The 25,717-nt window shown below is 43.2% G+C and overlaps 1 protein-coding gene across 1 annotated transcript in view; it reads left to right on the top strand.

Annotated features, from left to right (window-relative positions):
- LOC124026205 (LARGE xylosyl- and glucuronyltransferase 1-like) overlaps window positions 1-25,717 on the top strand; it is a gene marked incomplete at its 3' end in the record, with an annotated part of 64,523 nt that overhangs the window by 23,510 nt on the left and 15,296 nt on the right. The window contains exons 3-5 of the mRNA XM_046339312.1: window positions 2,329-2,411; window positions 15,192-15,315; window positions 15,698-15,869. Of these exons, the coding sequence (XP_046195268.1) occupies window positions 2,329-2,411; window positions 15,192-15,315; window positions 15,698-15,869 (379 nt within the window). The remainder of the gene's footprint in view (window positions 1-2,328; window positions 2,412-15,191; window positions 15,316-15,697; window positions 15,870-25,717) is intronic.

The following is a 25,717-nucleotide window of genomic DNA, read 5'->3' as shown; positions in this document are numbered from 1 at the left end:
ATGTCACAGTAATATTATTGGCTACGGTCATTGAGTGTCTGTCCGTCAGGTCATTCTAACAGCAGGTTTGTTGGAGTGTCTTTAGTACTGTGATGTCACAGTAATATTATTGGCTACGGTCATTGAGTGTCTGTCCGTCAGGTCATTCTAACAGCAGGTTTGTTGGAGTGTCTTTAGTACTGTGATGTCACAGTAATATTATTGGCTACGGTCATTGAGTGTCTGTCCGTCAGGTCATTCTAACAGCAGGTTTGTTGGAGGGTCTTTAGTACTGTGATGTCACAGTACATCTCCTCTATATGCCCTCTGTTGTGTCTGTCTGTCAGGTCATTCTAACAGCAGGTTTGTTGGGGGGTCTTTAGTACTGTGATGTCACAGTAATATTATTTCAGACACGTTCATCACTAGCAAGGCTCTGACAAAGGGCATGATGGGTATTACCAGCTGCACTGTGCTTTGAGTAGTCCTGATTGGCCCATCTATACTGTCCTTATTGGGTCCATCTCTACTGTCCTGATTGGTCCATCTCTACTGTCCTTAAAGTTTGTAGAGAAGACCGTAGATAATGAACTAACAGTGTGTGTTTGTAGAGAAGACTATAGATAATGAACTAACAGTGTGTGTTTGTAGAGAAGACCGTAGATAATGAACTTACAGAACTTACGTAGATAAGAGTCATTTAGGAGTCAGATAAGAGTCATTTAGGAGTCATATAAGGTTTCCAAATATATGAATCTTCCAACTCAACAGGACAACAGGAGCAGTGCTGTGCATTTAGACTCGCTGTTGATGTGTGTGTTGCTCTTCAGTCTCTCGGTCACGTCGCTACCTTTGTTTTTACCGTTCTACGGACTCCGCAGTAGACTGAGGCCCAACGGTAGACTGAGGCCCAACGGTAGACTGAGGCCCAGCGGTAGACTGAGGCCCAGCGGTAGACTGAGGCCCAGCGGTAGACTGAGGCCCAGCGGTAGACTGAGGCCCAACGGTAGACTGAGGCCCAACGGTACTGAGGCCCAACGGTAGACTGAGGCCCAACGGTAGACTGAGGCCCAGCGGTAGACTGAGGCCCAGCGGTAGACTGAGGCCCAGCGGTAGACTGAGGCCCAACGGTAGACGGAGGCCCAACGGTAGACGGAGGCCCAACGGTAGACGGAGGCCCAACGGTAGACGGAGGCCCAACGGTAGACGGAGGCCCAACGGTAGACGGAGGCCCAACGGTAGACGGAGGCCCAACGGTAGACGGAGGCCCAACGGTAGACGGAGGCCCAACGGTAGACGGAGGCCCAACGGTAGACGGAGGCCCAACGGTAGACTGAGGCCCAACGGTAGACTGAGGCCCAACGGTAGACTGAGGCCCAACGGTAGACTGAGGCCCAACAGTCATTATGAACAGGGATTATGACTGTTTGATATAAATGACACTATAGTCTAGTATATACTATAATATAATTAGTGGTCTGGAAATACGTTGACATTTGCTAAAGTAAATAATTAGTCGGAAACAACTTTTCCGTCATTGTGATTCTTTCATGTGTACTTTAGAGAGACGGCAACGTTGCCGTTCGCTAGCAAAGTTTGTTATTTAAAAATTGGCTAACGATGCTAATGTCAGCTCGCTAAGTTACTGTTGTCCCCTCGATCTTAGTTAGCTGGCTAACGTTATAGTGCGTCTAAAGTCAATCTGGCGTCATCACAACGATGACGAAATGTTTTTCCTACCAATGATTTGACTCCTTGTATTTCCCAAGCAACCCTGTAATGCAGTGTTGTTTAAATCTGCACCAGTGTCAAGACAATAGCATTGAGGACAACACTCAGTCAGTCGGGCATCAGCCCTGAAACGAATGTTCAATACAATACTGTGACCCCCATCTATAAAGGGCTTTAGCCTCGTGCTGATTGGTTCCTAGAAGGCAGTAAAGATGGGCTTGAGCTAGTTCACATACTGTATTCTTCCCCTGGTGCTACTATAGTGGGTTTCGAATGTGGGATTTAGTCTTGATGTGGGATAAACACTATTCCCTCTGAAATAATTGCCTAACTAAATGGTGCTTAGTGTTCAGAGACATGTGATAAGGGGTTCTGTTACTGCTACAAGCAGAGGACAAATCATGTTGGACTTTGTAGAAAATAATGTTCTTTACTCTCTCTCTGTTTCCCCCACTTTCTCTTTCTTTCTTTCTCTCTCTCTCTCTCTCTCTCTCTCTCTCTCTCTCTCTCTCTCTCTCTCTCTCTCTCTCTCTCTCTCTCTCTCTCTCTCTCTCTCTCTCTCTCCTCACCTGCTGTCTCTCTCTTCCTCTCTCTTCCATTCTCTCTCTCTCCTCTCAGACCATTCACGTGGCCATCGTGTGTGCCGGGTACAACGCCAGTCGTGATGTGGTTACACTCGTCAAGTCAGTCCTTTTTCACAGGTAGGTACACACACACACACACACACACACACACACACACACACACACACACACACACACACACACACACACACACACACACACACACACACACACACACACACACACACACACACACACACACACACACACAGCTGGGCCTGTCTACAGCCCTCCTCTCTCAGCAGTCTGAATATGCTGCCGCCCACTCTCAGTCGCATGGCAACGCCACCACCTCAGTGAACCCCCTAGCTCTGTGTGTGTGTGTGTGTGTGTGTGTGTGTGTGTGTGTGTGTGTGTGTGTGTGTGTGTGTGTGTGTGTGTGTGTGTGTGAGAGAGATTTTATTGTAAATGAGAACAGAATACATTTCTAAACGCTTCTACCTTAACTACAGGATGGGTGTCCCTAAACCGGTACGGTTGTTGATAACGTGACTGGAATGACGTTGTAAAACAACAGCCAACTTTCCGGGACATAGACATGTCTCATATGGGCAGAAAGCTTAACATTCCTGTTAATCTAACTGTAGTGTCCAATTTACAGTAGCTATTACAGTGAAACAACACCATGTTATTGTTTGAGGAGAGTGAGCAACAACAGAACACTTTTATCACATCGACTGGTTTGATACATTCACCTCTGAAGGTAAATAATGCACTTACAATTCAGTCATCAGGCTCTGATCTGTCATCCTGAGGGGGTCCCAGAGATAAAACGTAGCACAGTTTTGTTCGATAAAAAAACATTTTTATGTTCAAATGTAGGGAACTGGGTTCTACAGTTTGTGTGAGTTAGTGGATCAGAGACACTGTTATTCTGTGTGGATCAGAGACACTGTTATTCTGTGTGGATCAGAGACACTGTTATTCTGTGTGGATCAGAGACATTGTTATTCTGTGTGGATCAGAGACACTGTTATTCTGTGTGGATCAGACACGTTGTTATTCTGTGTGGATCAGACACGTTGTTATTCTGTGTGGATCAGACACACTGTTATTCTGTGTGGATCAGACACACTGTTATTCTGTGTGGATCAGACACACTGTTATTCTGTGTGGATCAGACACACTGTTATTCTGTGTGGATCAGAGACACTGTTATTCTGTGTGGATCAGAGACACTGTTATTCTGTGTGGATCAGAGACACTGTTATTCTGTGTGGATCAGAGACACTGTTATTCTGTGTGGATCAGACACACTGTTATTCTGTGGATCAGACACAGTGTTATTCTGTGTGGATCAGAGACACTGTTATTCTGTGTGGATCAGAGACACTGTTATTCTGTGTGGATCAGACACGTTGTTATTCTGTGTGGATCAGAGACACTGTTATTCTGTGTGGATGAGACACTGTTATTCTGTGTGGATCAGACACGTTGTTATTCTGTGTGGATCAGAGACACTGTTATTCTGTGTGGATCAGAACACATTGTTATTCTGTGTAGATCAGACACACTGTTATTCTATGTGGATCAGACACACTGTTATTCTGTGTGGATCAGACACACTGTTATTCTATGTGGATCAGACACACTGTTATTCTGTGTGGATCAGACACACTGTTATTCTGTGTGGATCAGACACACTGTTATTCTGTGTGGATCAGACACACTGTTATTCTGTGTGGATCAGACACACTGTTATTCTGTGTGGATCAGACACACTGTTATTCTGTGTGGATCAGACACACTGTTATTCTGTGTGGATCAGACACACTGTTATTCTGTGTGGATCAGGCACATTGTTATTCTGTGTGGATCAGACACATTGTTATTCTGTGTGGATCAGACACATTGTTATTCTGTGTGGATCAGACACACTGTTATTCTGTGTGGATCAGGCACATTGTTATTCTGTGTGGATCAGACACACTGTTATTCTGTGTGGATCAGGCACACTGTTATTCTGTGTGGATCAGGCACACTGTTATTCTGTGTGGATCAGACACACTGTTATTCTGTGTGGATCAGACACACTGTTATTCTGTGTGGATCAGACACACTGTTATTCTGTGTGGATCAGGCACATTGTTATTCTGTGTGGATCAGACACATTGTTATTCTTTGTGGATCAGACACACTGTTATTCTGTGTGGATCAGAGACACTGTTATTCTGTGTGGATCAGACACACTGTTATTCTGTGTGGATCAGAGACATTGTTATTCTGTGTGGATCAGAACACACTGTTATTCTGTGTGGATCAGGGCCATTGTTATTCTGTGTGGATCAGGCACATTGTTTAGGTTAATAAATTGTGTCATCTGCTATGTCAGAACAACTTCCAGTCTACAGAGCCAAGGGAGATATTTAACCCCAGAAATACACAGTCTCTTTTAGAAGAATATTTCTGAATGGAATCGATTATAGACGAGGAGTTTATCCTGTCATCCCTGTTGAATGTCATCCTGGGTCTAGACCTTGTATCTGGGCTTTATGTGACAGGATTTATTACCCCCCAGGGCTGTGATTCTGTCTGACAGCCCAGAGCAGAGACCAAAACACAGGCTGTGATTCTGTCTGACAGCCCCGAGCAGAGACCAAAACACAGGTTGTGATTCTGTCTGACAGACCAGAGCAGAGACCAAAACACTGGCTGTGATTCTGTCTGACAGCCCAGAGCAGAGACCAAAACACTGGCTGTGATTCTGTCTGACAGACCAGAGCAGAGACCAAAACACTGGCTGTGATTCTGTCTGACAGCCCAGAGCAGAGACCAAAACACTGGCTGTGATTCTGTCTGACAGCCCAGAGCAGAGACCAAAACACAGGCTGTGATTCTGTCTGACAGCCCAGAGCAGAGACCAAAACACAGGTTGTGATTCTGTCTGACAGCCCAGAGCAGAGACCAAAACACTGGCTGTGATTCTGTCTATAGGTGTTCCTACGGTTCTGTTGGATCAGAGACAAAGTAGGCCCCTTCCTCGTCCATTTCTATTAATAAAAATCAATCTCATGTTGGTGTAGAGAGGTCCCTGTCGTGTGTGTGTGTGTTTCCTCCTCTCTCAAGCTCTCACATATATCATGTTATAGACGTGTTATAGACGTGTTATCTGAACAGATATATCATGTTATAGACGTGTTATAGACGTGTTATAGACGTGTTATCTGAGCAGATATATCATGTTATAGACGTGTTATCTGAACAGATATATCATGTTATAGACGTGTTATAGACGTGTTATCTGAGCAGATATATCATGTTATAGACGTGTTATAGACGTGTTATCTGAGCAGATATATCATGTTATAGATGTGTTATAGATGTGTTATCTGAACAGATATATCATGTTATAGACGTGTTATAGATGTGTTATAGACGTGTTATCTGAGCAGATATATCATGTTATAGACGTGTTATAGACGTGTTATCTGAACAGATATATCATGTTATAGACGTGTTATAGACGTGTTATCTGAACAGATATATCATGTTATAGACGTGTTATCTGAACAGATATATCATGTTATAGACGTGTTATCTGAGCAGATATATCATGTTATAGACGTGTTATAGACGTGTTATAGACGTGTTATCTGAACAGATATATCATGTTATAGATGTGTTATAGACGTGTTATAGACGTGTTATAGACGTGTTATAGACGTGTTATAGACGTGTTATAGACGTGTTATAGACGTGTTATAGACGTGTTATAGACGTGTTATCTGAACAGATATATCGTGTTATAGACGTGTTATAGACGTGTTATCTGAACAGATATATCATGTTATAGACGTGTTATAGACGTGTTATAGACGTGTTATAGACGTGTTATCTGAACAGATATATCATGTTATAGACGTGTTATAGATGTGTTATAGACGTGTTATCTGAGCAGATATATCATGTTATAGACGTGTTATAGACGTGTTATCTGAACAGATATATCATGTTATAGACGTGTTATAGACGTGTTATCTGAACAGATATATCATGTTATAGACGTGTTATCTGAACAGATATATCATGTTATAGACGTGTTATCTGAGCAGATATATCATGTTATAGACGTGTTATAGACGTGTTATAGACGTGTTATCTGAACAGATATATCATGTTATAGATGTGTTATAGACGTGTTATAGACGTGTTATAGACGTGTTATAGACGTGTTATAGACGTGTTATAGACGTGTTATAGACGTGTTATAGACGTGTTATAGACGTGTTATCTGAACAGATATATCGTGTTATAGACGTGTTATAGACGTGTTATCTGAACAGATATATCATGTTATAGACGTGTTATAGACGTGTTATAGACGTGTTATAGACGTGTTATAGACGTTATCTGAACAGATATATCATGTTATAGTGTTATAGATGTGTTATGTTATCTGAGCAGATATATCATGTTATAGACGTGTTATAGACGTGTTATCTGAACAGATATATCATGTTATAGACGTGTTATAGACGTGTTATCTGAACAGATGTTATAGACGTGTTATCTGAACAGATATATCATGTTATAGACGTGTTATCAGATATATCGTGTTATAGACGTGTTATAGACGTGTTATAGACGTGTTATAGACGTGTTATAGACGTGTTATAGACGTGTTATAGACGTGTTATAGACGTGTTATAGACGTGTTATCTGAACAGATATATCGTGTTATAGATGTGTTATAGATGTGTTATAGATGTGTTATAGACGTGTTATAGACGTGTTATAGACGTGTTATAGACGTGTTATAGACGTGTTATAGACGTGTTATAGACGTGTTATAGACGTGTTATAGACGTGTTATAGACGTGTTATAGGCGTGTTATAGGCGTGTTATCTGAACAGATATATCGTGTTATAGACGTGTTATAGACGTGTTATAGACGTGTTATAGAACAGTGTTATAGACGTGTTATAGACGTGTTATCTGAACAGATATATCATGTTATAGACGTGTTATAGACGTGTTATAGACGTGTTATAGGCGTGTTATAGACGTGTTATAGGCGTGTTATCTGAACAGATATGTCATGTTATAGACGTGTTATAGACGTGTTATAGACGTGTTATAGTTATCTGAACAGATATATCGTGTTATAGACGTGTTATAGGCGTGTTATAGACGTGTTATAGGCGTGTTATAGAACGTGTTATCTGAACAGATATATCATGTTATAGACGTGTTATAGGCGTGTTATAGACGTGTTATCTGAACAGATATATCATGTTATAGACGTGTTATAGACGTGTTATAGACGTGTTATAGACGTGTTATAGACGTGTTATAGACGTGTTATCTGAGCAGATATATCATGTTATAGACGTGTTATCTGAACAGATATATCATGTTATAGACGTGTTATCTGAACAGATATATCATGTTATAGACGTGTTATAGAACAGATGTTATAGACGTGTTATCTGAACAGATATATCATGTTATAGACGTGTTATAGACGTGTTATAGACGTGTTATAGACGTGTTATCTGAACAGATATATCATGTTATAGACGTGTTATAGGCGTGTTATAGACGTGTTATCTGAACAGATATATCATGTTATAGGCGTGTTATAGGCGTGTTATAGACGTGTTATAGACGTGTTATAGACGTGTTATCTGAGCAGATATATCATGTTATAGACGTGTTATCTGAACGTGTTATAGACGTGTTATCTGAACAGATATATCATGTTATAGACGTGTTATAGACGTATATCTGAACAGATATAGACGTGTTATCTGAACAGATATATCATGTTATAGACGTGTTATAGACGTGTTATAGACGTGTTATCTGAACAGATATATCATGTTATAGACGTGTTATAGACGTGTTATCTGTTACAGATATATCATGTTATAGGCGTGTTATAGACGTGTTATAGACGTGTTATAGACGTGTTATAGACGTGTTATAGACGTGTTATCTGAACAGATATATCATGTTATAGACGTGTTATAGACGTATTATAGACGTGTTATCTGAACAGATATATCATGTTATAGACGTGTTATAGACGTGTTATCTGAACAGATATATAGACGTGTTATAGACGTGTTATAGGCGTGTTATAGACGTGTTATCTGAACAGATATATCATGTTATAGACGTGTTATAGACGTGTTATCTGAACAGATATATCATGTTATAGACGTGTTATCTGAACAGATATATCATGTTATAGACGTGTTATAGACGTGTTATAGACGTGTTATCTGAACAGATATATCATGTTATAGATGTGTTATAGACGTGTTATAGACGTGTTATAGACGTGTTATAGACGTGTTATAGACGTGTTATAGACGTGTTATAGACGTGTTATAGACGTGTTATCTGAACAGATATATCGTGTTATAGACGTGTTATAGACGTGTTATCTGAACAGATATATCATGTTATAGACGTGTTATAGACGTGTTATAGACGTGTTATAGACGTGTTATAGACGTGTTATCTGAACAGATATATCATGTTATAGACGTGTTATAGACGTGTTATAGACGTGTTATAGACGTGTTATAGACGTGTTATAGACGTGTTATAGACGTTTATCTGAACAGATATATCATGTTATAGACGTGTTATAGACGTGTTATAGACGTGTTATCTGAACAGATATATCATGTTATAGACGTGTTATAGACGTGTTATAGACGTGTTATAGACGTGTTATAGACGTGTTATCTGTTATAGACGTGTTATAGACGTGTTATAGACGTGTTATAGAACAGATATATCGTGTTATAGATGTGTTATAGACGTGTTATAGACGTGTTATAGACGTGTTATAGACGTGTTATAGACGTGTTATAGACGTGTTATAGACGTGTTATAGACGTGTTATAGACGTGTTATAGACGTGTTATAGTCGTGTTATCTGAACAGATATCGTGTTATAGACGTGTTATCTGAACAGATATCGTGTTATAGACGTGTTATAGACGTGTTATAGACGTGTTATAGACTTGTTATAGTCGTGTTATAGACGTGTTATAGACGTGTTATCTGAACAGATATATCATGTTATAGACGTGTTATAGACGTGTTATAGACGTGTTATAGACGTGTTATAGACGTGTTATCTGAACAGACATGTCATGTTATAGACGTGTTATAGACGTGTTATAGACGTGTTATCTGAACAGATATATCGTGTTATAGACGTGTTATAGACGTGTTATAGACGTGTTATAGACGTGTTATCTGAACAGATATATCATGTTATAGACGTGTTATAGGCGTGTTATAGACGTGTTATCTGAACAGATATATCATGTTATAGACGTGTTATAGACGTGTTATAGACGTGTTATAGACGTGTTATCTGAGCAGATATATCATGTTATAGACGTGTTATCTGAACAGATATATCATGTTATAGACGTGTTATCTGAACAGATATATCATGTTATAGACGTGTTATCTGAACAGATATATCATGTTATAGACGTGTTATCTGAACAGATATATCATGTTATAGACGTGTTATAGACGTGTTATAGACGTGTTATCTGAACAGATATATCATGTTATAGACGTGTTATAGACGTGTTATAGACGTGTTATAGACGTGTTATAGACGTGTTATAGACGTGTTATAGACGTGTTATAGACGTGTTATAGACGTGTTATAGACGTGTTATCTGAACAGACATATCATGTTATAGACGTGTTATAGACGTGTTATAGACGTGTTATCTGAACAGATATATCGTGTTATAGACGTGTTATAGACGTGTTATAGACGTGTTATAGACGTGTTATAGACGTGTTATAGACGTGTTATCTGAACAGATATATCGTGTTATAGACGTGTTATAGACGTGTTATAGACGTGTTATAGACGTGTTATCTGAACAGATATATCATGTTATAGACGTGTTATCTGAACAGATATATCATGTTATAGATGTGTTATAGATGTGTTATAGACGTGTTATAGATGTGTTATCTGAGCAGATATATCATGTTATAGACGTGTTATCTGAACAGATATATCATGTTATAGACGTGTTATCTGAACAGATATATCATGTTATAGACGTGTTATAGACGTGTTATCTGAACAGATATATCGTGTTGTAGACGTGTTATCTGAACAGATATATCATGTTATAGACGTGTTATCTGAACAGATATATCATGTTATAGACGTGTTATAGACGTGTTATCTGAACAGATATATCGTGTTATAGACGTGTTATCTGAACAGATATATCATGTTATAGACGTGTTATCTGAACAGATATATCATGTTATAGACGTGTTATCTGAACAGATATATCGTGTTATAGACGTGTTATAGACGTGTTATCTGAGCAGATATATCATGTTATAGACGTGTTATAGACGTGTTATCTGAACAGATATATCATGTTATAGACGTGTTATAGACGTGTTATAGACGTGTTATCTGAGCAGATATATCATGTTATAGACGTGTTATAGACGTGTTATCTGAACAGATATATCATGTTATAGACGTGTTATAGACGTGTTATAGACGTGTTATAGACGTGTTATAGACGTGTTATAGACGTGTTATAGACGTGTTATAGACGTGTTATCTGAACAGATATATCATGTTATAGACGTGTTATAGACGTATTATAGACGTGTTATCTGAGCAGATATATCATGTTATAGACGTGTTATAGACGTGTTATCTGAACAGATATATCATGTTATAGACGTGTTATAGACGTGTTATCTGAACAGATATATCATGTTATAGACGTGTTATAGACGTGTTATCTGAGCAGATATATCATGTTATAGACGTGTTATAGACGTGTTATAGACGTGTTATCTGAACAGATATATCATGTTATAGACGTGTTATAGACGTGTTATAGACGTGTTATCTGAGCAGATATATCATGTTATAGACGTGTTATAGACGTGTTATCTGAACAGATATATCATGTTATAGACGTGTTATAGACGTGTTATCTGAGCAGATATATCATGTTATAGACGTGTTATAGACGTGTTATCTGAACAGATATATCATGTTATAGACGTGTTATAGACGTGTTATAGACGTGTTATCTGAGCAGATATATCATGTTATAGACGTGTTATAGACGTGTTATCTGAACAGATATATCATGTTATAGACGTGTTATAGACGTGTTATAGACGTGTTATAGACGTGTTATAGACGTGTTATAGACGTGTTATAGACGTGTTATAGACGTGTTATAGACGTGTTATAGACGTGTTATCTGAACAGATATATCATGTTATAGACGTGTTATAGACGTATTATAGACGTGTTATCTGAGCAGATATATCATGTTATAGACGTGTTATAGACGTGTTATCTGAACAGATATATCATGTTATAGACGTGTTATAGACGTGTTATCTGAACAGATATATCATGTTATAGACGTGTTATAGACGTGTTATCTGAGCAGATATATCATGTTATAGACATGTTATAGACGTGTTATCTGAACAGATATATCATGTTATAGACGTGTTATAGACGTGTTATAGACGTGTTATAGACGTGTTATCTGAACAGATATATCATGTTATAGACGTGTTATAGACGTGTTATAGACGTGTTATCTGAGCAGATATATCATGTTATAGACGTGTTATAGACGTGTTATCTGAACAGATATATCATGTTATAGACGTGTTATAGACGTGTTATCTGAGCAGATATATCATGTTATAGACGTGTTATAGACGTGTTATCTGAACAGATATATCATGTTATAGACGTGTTATAGACGTGTTATAGACGTGTTATAGACGTGTTATAGACGTGTTATAGACGTGTTATCTGAACAGATATATCATGTTATAGACGTGTTATAGACATGTTATAGACGTGTTATCTGAGCAGATATATCATGTTATAGACGTGTTATAGACGTGTTATCTGAACAGATATATCATGTTATAGACGTGTTATAGACGTGTTATCTGAACAGATATATCATGTTATAGACGTGTTATAGACGTGTTATCTGAGCAGATATATCATGTTATAGACGTGTTATAGATGTGTTATAGACGTGTTATCTGAACAGATATATCGTGTTATAGACGTGTTATAGACGTGTTATCTGAACAGATATATCGTGTTATAGACGTGTTATAGACGTGTTATAGACGTGTTATAGACGTGTTATAGACGTGTTATAGACGTGTTATAGACGTGTTATCTGAACAGATATATCATGTTATAGACGTGTTATAGACGTGTTATAGACGTGTTATCTGAACAGATATGTTGTTCTGTGTGTTTATATCCAGAGGTTCCATGTTGTTCTGTGTGTTTATATCCAGAGGTTCCATGTTGTTCTGTGTGTTTATATCCAGAGGTTCCATGTTGTTCTGTGTGTTTATATCCAGAGGTTCCATGTTGTTCTGTGTGTTTATATCCAGAGGTTCCATGTTGTTCTGTGTGTTTATATCCAGAGGTTCCATGTTGTTCTGTGTGTTTATCATTACATTACATTTAAGTCATTTAGCAGACGCTCTTATCCAGAGCGACTTACAAATTGGTGCATTCACCTTATGACATCCAGTGGAACAGTCACTTTACAATAGTGCATCTAAAATTTAAGGGGGGGTGAGAGGGATTACTTATCCTATCCTAGGTATTCCTTAAAGAGGTGGGGTTTCAGGTGTCTCCGGAAGGTGGTGATTGACTCCGCTGTCCTGGCGTCGTGAGGGAGTTTGTTCCACCATTGGGGGCCAGGGCAGGGAACAGTTTTGACTGGGCTGAGCGGGAGCTGTACTTCCTCAGTGGTAGGGAGGCGAGCAGGCCAGAGGTGGATGAACGCAGTGCCCTTGTTTGGGTGTAGGGCCTGATCAGAGCCTGGAGGTACTGAGGTGCCGTTCCCCTCACAGCTCCGTAGGCAAGCACCATGGTCTTGTAGCGGATGCGAGCTTCAACTGGAAGCCAGTGGAGAGAACGGAGGAGCGGGGTGACGTGAGAGAACTTGGGAAGGTTGAACACCAGACGGGCTGCGGCGTTCTGGATGAGTTGAAGGGGTTTAATGGCACAGGCAGGGAGCCCAGCCAACAGCGAGTTGCAGTAATCCAGAAGGGAGATGACAAGTGCCTGGATTAGGACCTGCGCCGCTTCCTGTGTGAGGCAGGGTCGTACTCTGCGGATGTTGTAGAGCATGAACCTACAGGAACGGGCCACCGCCTTGATGTTGGTTGAGAACGACAGGGTGTTGTCCAGGATCACGTTTATATCCAGAGGTTCCATGTTGTTCTGTGTGTTTATATCCAGAGGTTCCATGTTGTTCTGTGTGTTTATATCCAGAGGTTCCATGTTGTTCTGTGTGTTTATATCCAGAGGTTCCATGTTGTTCTGTGTGTTTATATCCAGAGGTTCCATGTTGTTCTGTGTGTTCTGTGTGTTTATATCCAGAGGTTCCATGTTGTTCTGTGTGTTTATATCCAGAGGTTCCATGTTGTTCTGTGTGTTCTGTGTGTTTATATCCAGAGGTTCCATGTTGTTCTGTGTGTTTATATCCAGAGGTTCCATGTTGTTCTGTGTGTTTATATCCAGAGGTTCCATGTTGTTCTGTGTGTTTATATCCAGAGGTTCCATGTTGTTCTGTGTGTTTATATCCAGAGGTTCCATGTTGTTCTGTGTGTTTATATCCAGAGGTTCCATGTTGTTCTGTGTGTTCTGTGTGTTTATATCCAGAGGTTCCATGTTGTTCTGGTGTGTTTATATCCAGAGGTTCCATGTTGTTCTGTGTGTTCTGTGTGTTTATATCCAGAGGTTCCATGTTGTTCTGTGTGTTTATATCCAGAGGTTCCATGTTGTTCTGTGTGTTTATATCCAGAGGTTCCATGTTGTTCTGTGTGTTTATATCCAGAGGTTCCATGTTGTTCTGTGTGTTTATATCCAGAGGTTCCATGTTGTTCTGTGTGTTCTGTGTGTTTATATCCAGAGGTTCCATGTTGTTCTGTGTGTTTATATCCAGAGGTTCCATGTTGTTCTGTGTGTTCTGTGTGTTTATATCCAGAGGTTCCATGTTGTTCTGTGTTTATATCCAGAGGTTCCATGTTGTTCTGTGTGTTTATATCCAGAGGTTCCATGTCGTTCTGTGTGTTTATATCCAGAGGTTCCATGTTGTTCTGTGTGTTTATATCCAGAGGTTCCATGTTGTTCTGTGTGTTTATATCCAGAGGTTCCATGTTGTTCTGTGTGTTTATATCCAGAGGTTCCATGTTGTTCTGTGTGTTCTGTGTGTTTATATCCAGAGGTTCCATGTTGTTCTGTGTGTTTATATCCAGAGGTTCCATGTTGTTCTGTGTGTTTATATCCAGAGGTTCCATGTTGTTCTGTGTGTTTATATCCAGAGGTTCCATGTTGTTCTGTGTGTTTATATCCAGAGGTTCCATGTTGTTCTGTGTGTTTATATCCAGAGGTTCCATGTTGTTCTGTGTGTTTATATCCAGAGGTTCCATGTTGTTCTGTGTGTTTATATCCAGATGGTCCATGTTGTTCTGTGTGTTTATATCCAGATGGTCCATGTTGTTCTGTGTGTTTATATCCAGAGGGTCCATGTTGTTTTCTAAATCTACTTTAAAGTATTGCGCTTATGCTCTGAGTCTCACCTTATCCCTCTGTCGTGTGTGTGTGTGTGTGTGTGTGTGTGTGTGTGTGTGTGTGTGTGTGTGTGTGTGTGTGTGTGTGTGTGTGTGTGTGTGTGTGTGTGTGTGTGTGTGTGTGTGTGTGTGTGTGTGTGTGTGTGTGTGTGTGTGTGTGTGTGCGCGTGTGCGTGTGTGCGTGCGCGTGTGTGTGTGTGTGTGTGTGTGTGCGTGCGTGCGTGTGTGTGTGTCTCTTGCAGGCGAAACCCTCTCCACTTCCACATCATAACGGACTCTACAGCCCAGCAGATCCTAGCCTCTCTGTTCCGTACCTGGATGGTCCCTGCAGTCAGGGTGGACTTCTACGATGCAGACGAACTCAAGGTGAGACACATCTGCAGCCGGGACCCCCCTCAAAACACACACATCTACAGCCGGGACCCCCCAAAACACACACATCTACTGCCGGGACCCCCCACCCCCAAAACACACACATCGACAGCCGACCCCCCCCCCCCCCGAAAACACACACATCTACAGCCGACCCCCCCCCAAAACACACACATCTACAGCCGAACCCCCCTCCGAAACAACAACTACTCCATCTGCCCTCCTCAAACACACACATCTACAGCCGACTCCCCCCCCCAAAAAAAACACACACATCCTGTTTCGGTCTGTTAATCTGGACTGAGGTGTCATGCTTCCTCATCAAGACTGTCCACGTTCGTGTCTGTTAACCCTCTACCTCCTTCTCTTCTGTCAGGCTGAGGTGTCGTGGATCCCCAACAAGCATTACTCCGGTATCTACGGTCTGATGAAGCTGGTGCTCACCAAGACCTTACCCCCAGACCTGCAGAAAGTCATCGTCCTGGACACAGATATCACCTTCGCTACGGACATCGCTGAGCTCTGGGCCGTCTTCCACAAGTTCAAAGGTGAGGCGACTACATCCTTTCCTGTTGGGGTGTAAATTGTGCTTCCTGTTGCTTCTGCTAAGGGGGGTTGTATTCATTAGGAGCCACTAGCAAAACTAAAATGAGTGTTTCTTATTGGACAAGGTCAGTTAGTCCCTCCCTGTTTCAAGTTATTTTTCTTCTGTTTGGGAAAGGGGGATACCTAGTCAGTTGTATAACTGAATGCATTCAACTGAAGTGTGTCTTCCTCATTTAACCCTCTGAATCAGAGAGGTGTGGGGGGGCTGCCTTAGTCAACATCCACGTCTTCAGCACCTGGAGAACAGTGGGTTAACTGCCTTGTTCAGGGCCCGGGGAACAGTGGGTTAACTGCCTTGCTCAGGGCCCGGGAACAGTGGGTTAACTGCTTTGCTCATGGCCTGGGGAACAGGGGGTTAACTGCCTTGCTCAGGGCCCAGGGAACAGTGGGTTAACTGCCTTTCTCAGCGCCTGGGGAACAGTGGGTTAACTGCCTTGCTCAGGGCCCAGGGAACAGTGGGTTAACTGCCTTGCTCAGGGCCCAGGGAACAGTGGGTTAACTGCCTTGCTCAGGGCCTGGGGAACAGGGGGTTAACTGCCTTGCTCAGGGACTGGGGAACAGTGGGTTAACTGCCTTGCTCAGGGCCCAGGGAACAGTGGGTTAACTGCATTGTTCAGGGCCTGGGAAACAGTGGGTTAACTGCCTTGTTCAGGCCCCATGGAACAGTGGGTTAACTGCCTTGTTCAGGGCCTGCGGAACAGTGGGTTAACTGCCTTGCTCAGGGCCTGGGGGACAGTGGGTTAACTGCCTTGCTCAGGGCCCGGGGAACAGTGGGTTAACTGCCTTTTTCAGGGCCCACGGAACAGTGGGTTAACTGCCTTGCTCAGGGCCTGGGGAACAGTGGGTTAACTGCCTTGCTCAGGGGCAGAACGTCAGATTTCTTTACCTAGTCAGCTCGGGGATTCGATCCAGCAACTTTCCGGTAACTGGCCCAATGCTCCAACCACTAGGCTACGTTTGGTTCCTAATTGAGCAGTCTATTCAGGACGTGAATTTAAATTCAATTGATGATTTGCTTATTGTTGTTCTGTGAGGAGGAAGAGGGAGGTTGGGGGGAGGGAGGAGGTGGACTCCAGAGATTTATGGGTCCCTTTCTGTCCCACTGTGTATTACCTTTGGATGGGCTTTGGATCAATCTTCATTACCAGTTCACATTATGCTTCACCACTAGCCAACATGTTCATACCCCACCCAGTTAATACCCCACCCTGTTCATACCCCACCCTGTTCATACCCCACCCAGTTAATACCCCACCCCCACCCTGTTCATACCCCACCCTGTTCATACCCCACCCTGTTCATACCCCACCCTGTTCATACCCCACCCTGTTCATACCCCACCCTGTTCATACCCCACCCTGTTAATACCCCACCCTGTTAATACCCCACCCTGTTCATACCCCACCCTGTTCATACCCCACCCTGTTCATACCCCACCCCCACCCTGTTCATACCCCACCCTGTTAATACCCCACCCTGTTTATACCCCACCCTGTTCATACCCCACCCTGTTCATACCCCACCCCCCACCCTGTTCATACCCCAACATGTTCATACCCACCCAGTGTTCATACCCCACCCTATTAATACCCCACCCTGTTTATACCCCACCCTGTTCATACCCCACCCTGTTCACCCCACCCTGTTCATACCCCACCCCCACCCTGTTCATACCCCACCCTGTTCATACCCCACCCTGTTCATATACCCCACCCCACCCTGTTCATACCCCACCCTGTTCATACCCCACCCTGTTCATACCCCACCCTGTTTATACCCCACCCTGTTCATTCCCCACCCTGTTCATACCCCACCCCCACCCTGTTCATACCCCACCCTGTTCATACCCCACCCTGTTCATACCCCACCCTGTTCATACCCCACCCTGTTCATACCCCACCCTGTTCACCCCACCCTGTTCATACCCCACCCTGTTCATACCCCACCCCCCCACCCTGTTCATATCCCCACCCTGTTCATACCCCACCCCACCCTGTTCATACCCCACCCTGTTACCCCACCCTGTTTATACCCCACCCTGTTCATACCCCACCCTGTTCATACCCCACCCCCCACCCTGTTCATACCCCACCCTGTTCATACCCCACCCTGTTCATACCCCACCCTGTTCATACCCCACCCTGTTTATACCCCACCCTGTTCATACCCCACCCTGTTCATACCCCACCCTGTTCATACCCCACCCCCACCCTGTTCATACCCCACCCTGTTCATACCCCACCCTGTTCACCCCACCCTGTTCATACCCCACCCTGTTCATACCCCACCCCCACCCTGTTCATACCCCACCCCCCCCACCCTGTTCATTCCCCACCCTGTTCATACCCCACCCCCACCCTGTTCATACCCCACCCTGTTCATACCCCACCCTGTTCATACCCCACCCTGTTCATACCCCACCTCCCACCCTGTTCATACCCCACCCCCACCCTGTTCATACCCCACCCCCCACCCTGTTCATACCCCACCCTGTTCATACCCCACCCTGTTCATACCCCACCCTGTTCATACCCCACCCCCCCCACCCTGTTCATACCCCACCCTGTTCATACCCCACTCTGTTCATTCCCCACCCTGTTCACCCTGTTCATACCCCACCCTGTTCATACCCCACCCTGTTCATACCCCACCCCCCACCCTGTTCATACCCCACCCTGTTCATACCCCACCCTGTTCATACCCCACCCTGTTCATACCCCCCACCCTGTTCATACCCCACCCTGTTCATACCCCATCCTGTTCATACCCCACCCTGTTCATACCCCACCCTGTTCATACCCTACCCTGTTCATACCTCACCCTGTTCATACCCCACTCTGTTCATACCCCACCCTGTTCATACCCCACCCCCACCCTATCCTTTCTACCTCTCACCCATTCAGTTAGCCTGTCCTTTCTACCTCTCACCCATTCAGTTAGCCTGTCCTTTCTACCTCTCACCCCATTCAGTTAGCCTGTCCTTTCTACCTCTCACCCATTCAGTTAGCCTGTCCTTTCTACCTCTCACCCATTCAGTTAGCCTGTCCTTTCTACCTCTCACCCCATTCAGTTAGCCTGTCCTTTCTACCTCTCACCCCATTCAGTTAGCCTGTCCTTTCTACCTCTCACCCATTCAGTTAGCCTGTCCTTTCTACCCCTCACCCATTCAGTTAGCCTGTCCTTTCTACCTCTCACCCATTCAGTTAGCCTGTCCTTTCTACCTCTCACCCCATTCAGTTAGCCTGTCCTTTCTACCTCTCACCCCATTCAGTTAGCCTGTCCTTTCTACCTCTCACCCCATTCAGTTAGCCTGTCCTTTCTACCTCTCACCCATTCAGTTAGCCTGTCCTTTCTACCTCTCACCCATTCAGTTAGCCTGTCCTTTCCACCCCTCACCCCATTCAGTTAGCCTGTCCTTTCTACCTCTCACCCATTCAGTTAGCCTGTCCTTTCTACCTCTCACCCCATTCAGTTAGCCTGTCCTTTCTACCTCTCACCCATTCAGTTAGCCTGTCCTTTCTACCTCTCACCCCATTCAGTCAGCCTGTCCTTTCTACCTCTCACCCATTCAGTTAGCCTGTCCTTTCTACCCCTCACCCATTCAGTTAGCCTGTCCTTTCTACCTCTCACCCCATTCAGTTAGCCTGTCCTTTCTACCTCTCACCCATTCAGTTAGCTGTCCTTTCTACCTCTCACCCATTCAGTCAGCCTGTCCTTTCCACCTCCCCACCCATTCAGTTAGCCTGTCCTTTCTACCTCTCACCCATTCAGTTAGCCTGTCCTTTCTACCTCTCACCCCATTCAGTTAGCCTGTCCTTTCTACCCCTCACCCATTCAGTCAGCCTGTCCTTTCCACCTCCCCACCCATTCAGTTAGCCTGTCCTTTCTACCTCTCACCCATTCAGTTAGCCTGTCCTTTCTACCTCTCTCACCCCATTCAGTTAGCCTGTCCTTTCTACCTCTCACCCCATTCAGTTAGCCTGTCCTTTCTACCTCTCACCCATTCAGTTAGCTGTCCTTTCTACCTCTCACCCATTCAGTCAGCCTGTCCTTTCCACCTCCCCACCCATTCAGTTAGCCTGTCCTTTCTACCTCTCACCCATTCAGTTAGCCTGTCCTTTCTACCTCTCACCCCATTCAGTTAGCCTGTCCTTTCTACCCCTCACCCATTCAGTCAGCCTGTCCTTTCCACCTCCCCACCCATTCAGTTAGCCTGTCCTTTCTACCTCTCACCCATTCAGTTAGCCTGTCCTTTCTACCTCTCACCCCATTCAGTTAGCCTGTCCTTTCTACCTCTCACCCATTCAGTCAGCCTGTCCTTTCTACCTCTCACCTCATTCAGTTAGCCTGTCCTTTCTACCCCTCACCCATTCAGTTAGCCTGTCCTTTCTACCTCTCACCCCATTCAGTTAGCCTGTCCTTTCTACCTCTCACCCCATTCAGTTAGCCTGTCCTTTCTACCTCTCACCCCATTCAGTTAGCTGTCCCCCCCACCCGCTGAATTCTCACATACTGACAATGGCTGTGCACTACCACATGCCTCATTTGCCCTGGACAAAAGTAGTGTACTATATAGGGAATAGGGTGCTATAAAGTAGTGCACTATATAGGGAATAGGGTGCTATAAAGTAGTGCACTGTAGTCCTTCTGTAGCTCAGTTGGTAGAGCATGGCGCTTGTAACGCCAGGGTAGTGGGTTCGATCCCGGGACCACCCATACGTAGAATGTATGCACACATGACTGTAAGTCGCTTTGGATAAAAGCGTCTGCTAAATGGCATATATTATATATTATATATATAGGGAATAGAATAGGGTGCTATAAAGTAGTGCACTATATAGGGAATAGGGTGCTATAAAGTAGTGCACTATATAGGGAATAGGGTGCTATAAAGTAGTGCACTATATAGGGAATAGGGTGCTATAAAGTAGTGCACTATATAGGGAATAGGGTGCTATAAAGTAGTGCACTATATAGGGAATAGGGTGCCATTAGGGAGGCACATGGATCCTAGCACATCCACAGGTGTACAGCAACGTGTTAGATGCTAAGTACTCCCTATTTTAAACCTGTGGTTTTATCCCATTTTTAAAGTAGAATCACCTACAGTGCTGAAACTTAAATTCCTTCTACTTTGCTATTTTAATGAATTCAGAACTACTTACAATTCCATTAGTTGTTTCAAACCATTATACCACAAATCACCTACAGTGCCAACACTGAATTGTGACATCAAAAAATAATTGTTAATTACCATAATGTATTCTATTTTAATGTTTAGAATTCAGAACTACTTTACAGTCCAATTAGAATTCAAACCACTCTCTGTTCCATCTAGCCAGCCAATCATTCTTTCCCAAGCAGGGATTCTTAAGCAGCGTATCGCAGGCACATTGGTTTGGATTAACAGTGATTGGTGGTTTAGGATTCTGAAAGTCTAATATTGAAATCTCCGCCTCCCATGCATTATTTTACCCAGGAGACAGTATGCAGATAGTAGCTTGTCATTGTGAATGTTCAGGCAAAGAGGTAAAACTATCTCTGTAGATTCAGGTGTCTAGTGCTGCTCCTACAGCCCCCTGCTGGGTCTCTAACTGCCCCTACAGCCCCCTGCTGGGTCTCTAACTGCCTCTACAGCCCCCTGCTGGGTCTCTAACTGCCCCTACAGCCCCCTGCTGGGTCTCTAACTGGCTGGGTCTCTAACTGCCCCTACAGCCCCTCTCTAACTGCCCCTACAGCCCCCTGCTGGGTCTCTAACTGCCCCTACAGCCCCCTGCTGGGTCTCTAACTGCCCCTACAGCCCCCTGCTGGGTCTCTAACTGCCCCTACAGCCCCCTGCTGGGTCTCTAACTGCCCCTACAGCCCCCTGCTGGGTCTCTAACTGCCCCTACAGCCCCCTGCTGGGTCTCTAACTGCCCCTACAGCCCCCTGCTGGGTCTCTAACTGCCCCTACAGCCCCCTTCTGGGTCTCTGTCTCTAACTGCTTGTTTGGGTAGAAACCTAGCTAGATGTCTGACTGTAGGTTGTTGTTTGGGTAGAAACCTAGCTAGATGTCTGACTGTAGGTTGTTGTTTGGGTAGAAACCTAGCTAGATGTCTGACTGTAGGTTGTTGTTTGGGTAGAAACCTAGCTAGATGTCTGACTGTAGGTTGTTGTTTGGGTAGAAACCTAGCTAGATGTCTCAGACTGTAGGTTGTTGTTTGGGTAGAAACCTAGCTAGATGTCTGACTAGGTTGTTGTTTGGGTAGAAACCTAGCTAGATGTCTGACTGTAGGTTGTTGTTTGGGTAGAAACCTAGCTAGATGTCTGACTGTAGGTTGTTGTTTGGGTAGAAACCTAGCTAGATGTCTGACTAGGTTGTTGTTTGGGTAGAAACCTAGCTAGATGTCTGACTGTAGGTTGTTGTTTGGGTAGAAACCTAGCTAGATGTCTGACCCTAACCCTAACCCTTCTCAGTAGACTGACTGGTCCAGTATGTATTTAATTCTCAGTAGACTGACTAGTCCAGTATATATTTTATTCTCAGTAGACTGACTGGTCCAGTATATATTTAATTCTCAGTAGACTGACTAGTCCAGTTTATATTTAATTCTCAGTAGACTGACTGGTCCAGTATATATTTTATTCTCAGTAGACTGACTAGTCCAGTATGTATTTTATTCTCAGTAGACTGACTAGTCCAGTATATATTTTATTCCCAGTAGACTGACTAGTCCAGTATATATTCTATTCTCAGTAGACTGACTAGTCCAGTATGTATTTTATTTAATTCTCAGTAGACTGACTAGTCCAGTATGTATTTTATTTAATTCTCAGTAGACTGACTAGTCCAGTATATATTTTATTCTCAGTAGACTGACTAGTCCAGTATTTAATTCTCAGTAGACTGACTAGTCCAGTATGTATTCTATTCCCAGTAGACTGACTAGTCCAGTATGTATTTTATTCTCAGTAGACTGACTAGTCCAGTATGTATTTAATTCTCAGTAGACTGACTAGTCCAGTATGTATTTTATTCTCAGTAGACTGACTAGTCCAGTATGTATTTTATTCTCAGTAGACTGACTAGTCCAGTATGTATTTTATTCTCAGTAGACTGACTAGTCCAGTATATATTTTATTCTCAGTAGACTGACTAGTCCAGTATGTATTTATTCTCAGTAGACTGACTAGTCCAGTATGTATTTTATTCCCAGTAGACTGACTAGTCCAGTATTTTATTCTCAGTAGACTGACTAGTCCAGTATTTTATTCCCAGTAGACTGACTAGTCCAGTATGTATTTTATTCTCAGTAGACTGACTAGTCCAGTATGTATTTTATTCCCAGTAGACTGACTAGTCCAGTATGTATTTTATTCCCAGTAGACTGACTAGTCCAGTATGTATTTTATTCTCAGTAGACTGACTAGTCCAGTATGTATTTTATTCTCAGTAGACTGACTAGTCCAGTATTTTATTCTCAGTAGACTGACTAGTCCAGTATGTATTCTATTCTCAGTAGACTGACTAGTCCAGTATGTATTCTATTCTCAGTAGACTGACTAGTCCAGTATGTATTCTATTCTCAGTAGACTGACTAGTCCAGTATGTATTCTATTCTCAGTAGACTGACTAGTCCAGTATTTTATTCTCAGTAGACTGACTAGTCCAGTATGTATTCTATTCTCAGTAGACTGACTAGTCCAGTATGTATTCTATTCTCAGTAGACTGACTAGTCCAGTATTTTATTCTCAGTAGACTGACTAGTCCAGTATGTATTCTATTCTCAGTAGACTGACTAGTCCAGTATGTATTCTATTCTCAGTAGACTGACTGGTGCAGTATATATTCTATAGTGTCAGGCAGGTTACTTTAAAGACTTCAAAGTAAATTTCTTGAAAAACATTTTCTCTGATACTCTTTCCCTATTTGTCTTTTCCTCCAATCCTCACTTCCTCTGTCCCTGCCGTCTCCTCAGAGCACATTGCAGGAGACGGTTTTAAGGGCGGGTTTTACTGACTGACTGCTACTTCCTCTGTTGTTTTACTGACGGCTACTTCCTCTGTTGTTTTACTGACTGACTACTACTTCCTCTGTTGTTTTACTGACTGACTGCTACTTCCTCTGTTGTTTTACTGACTGACTGCTACTTCCTCTGTTGTTTTACTGACTGACTGCTACTTCCTCTGTTGTTTTACTGACTGACTGCTACTTCCTCTGTTGTTTTACTGACTGACTGCTACTTCCTCTGTTGTTTTAGTGACTGACTGCTACTTCCTCTGTTGTTTTACTGACTGACTGCTACTTCCTCTGTTGTTTTACTGACTGACTGCTACTTCCTCTTCCAGTCTAATGTCATCCCTACCATTCACACCCAGTCTAATGTCATCCCTACCATTCACACCCAGTCTAATGTCATCCCTACCATTCACACCCAGTCTAATGTCATCCCTACCATTCACATCCAGTCTAATGTCATCCCTACCATTCACACCCTCTAATCTCATCCCTACCATTCACACCCTCTAATGTCATCCCTACCATTCACACCCTCTGTCATCCCTACCATTCACACCCTCTAATGTCATCCCTACCATTCACACCCAGTCTAATGTCATCCCTACCATTCACACCCAGTCTAATGTCATCCCTACCATTCACACCCAGTCTAATGTCATCCCTACCATTCACACCCTCTAATGTCATCCCTACCATTCACACCCTCTAATGTCATCCCTACCATTCACACCCAGTCTAATGTCATCCCTACCATTCACACCCAGTCTAATGTCATCCCTACCATTCACACCCAGTCTAATGTCATCCCTACCATTCACACCCTCTGTCATCCCTACCATTCACACCCTCTAATGTCATCCCTACCATTCACACCCTCTAATGTCATCCCTACCATTCACACCCTCTGTCATCCCTACCATTCACACCCAGTCTAATGTCATCCCTACCATTCACACCCTCTAATGTCATCCCTACCATTCACACCCTCTAATGTCATCCCTACCATTCACACCCAGTCTGTCATCCCTACCATTCACACCCAGTCTAATGTCATCCCTACCATTCACACCCAGTCTAATGTCATCCCTACCATTCACACCCAGTCTAATGTCATCCCTACCATTCACACCCAGTCTAATGTCATCCCTACCATTCACACCCAGTCTAATGTCATCCCTACCATTCACACCCAGTCTAATGTCATCCCTACCATTCACACCCAGTCTAATGTCATCCCTACCATTCACACCCTCTAATCTCATCCCTACCATTCACACCCTCTGTCATCCCTACCATTCACACCCAGTCTAATCATCCCTACCATTCACACCCAGTCTAATCTCATCCCTACCATTCACACCCTCTAATGTCATCCCTACCATTCACACCCAGTCTAATGTCATCCCTACCATTCACACCCAGTCTAATGTCATCCCTACCATTCACACCCAGTCTAATGTCATCCCTACCATTCACACCCAGTCTAATGTCATCCCTACCATTCACACCCAGTCTAATGTCATCCCTACCATTCACATCCAGTCTAATGTCATCCCTACCATTCACACCCAGTCTAATGTCATCCCTACCATTCACACCCTCTAATCTCATCCCTACCATTCACACCCAGTCTAATGTCATCCCTACCATTCACACCCAGTCTAATGTCATCCCTACCATTCACACCCAGTCTAATGTCATCCCTACCATTCACACCCAGTCTAATGTCATCCCTACCATTCACACCCAGTCATCCCTACCATTCACACCCAGTCTAATGTCATCCCTAC

This window comes from Oncorhynchus gorbuscha, unplaced genomic scaffold (genome assembly GCF_021184085.1).
Source record: "Oncorhynchus gorbuscha isolate QuinsamMale2020 ecotype Even-year unplaced genomic scaffold, OgorEven_v1.0 Un_scaffold_2640, whole genome shotgun sequence".
In the NCBI taxonomy this organism is placed as follows: Eukaryota; Metazoa; Chordata; class Actinopteri; order Salmoniformes; family Salmonidae; genus Oncorhynchus; species Oncorhynchus gorbuscha.
The sequence above is the reverse complement of the archived record's forward strand: the minus strand, read 5'-3'. Positions and strand labels throughout refer to the sequence as shown.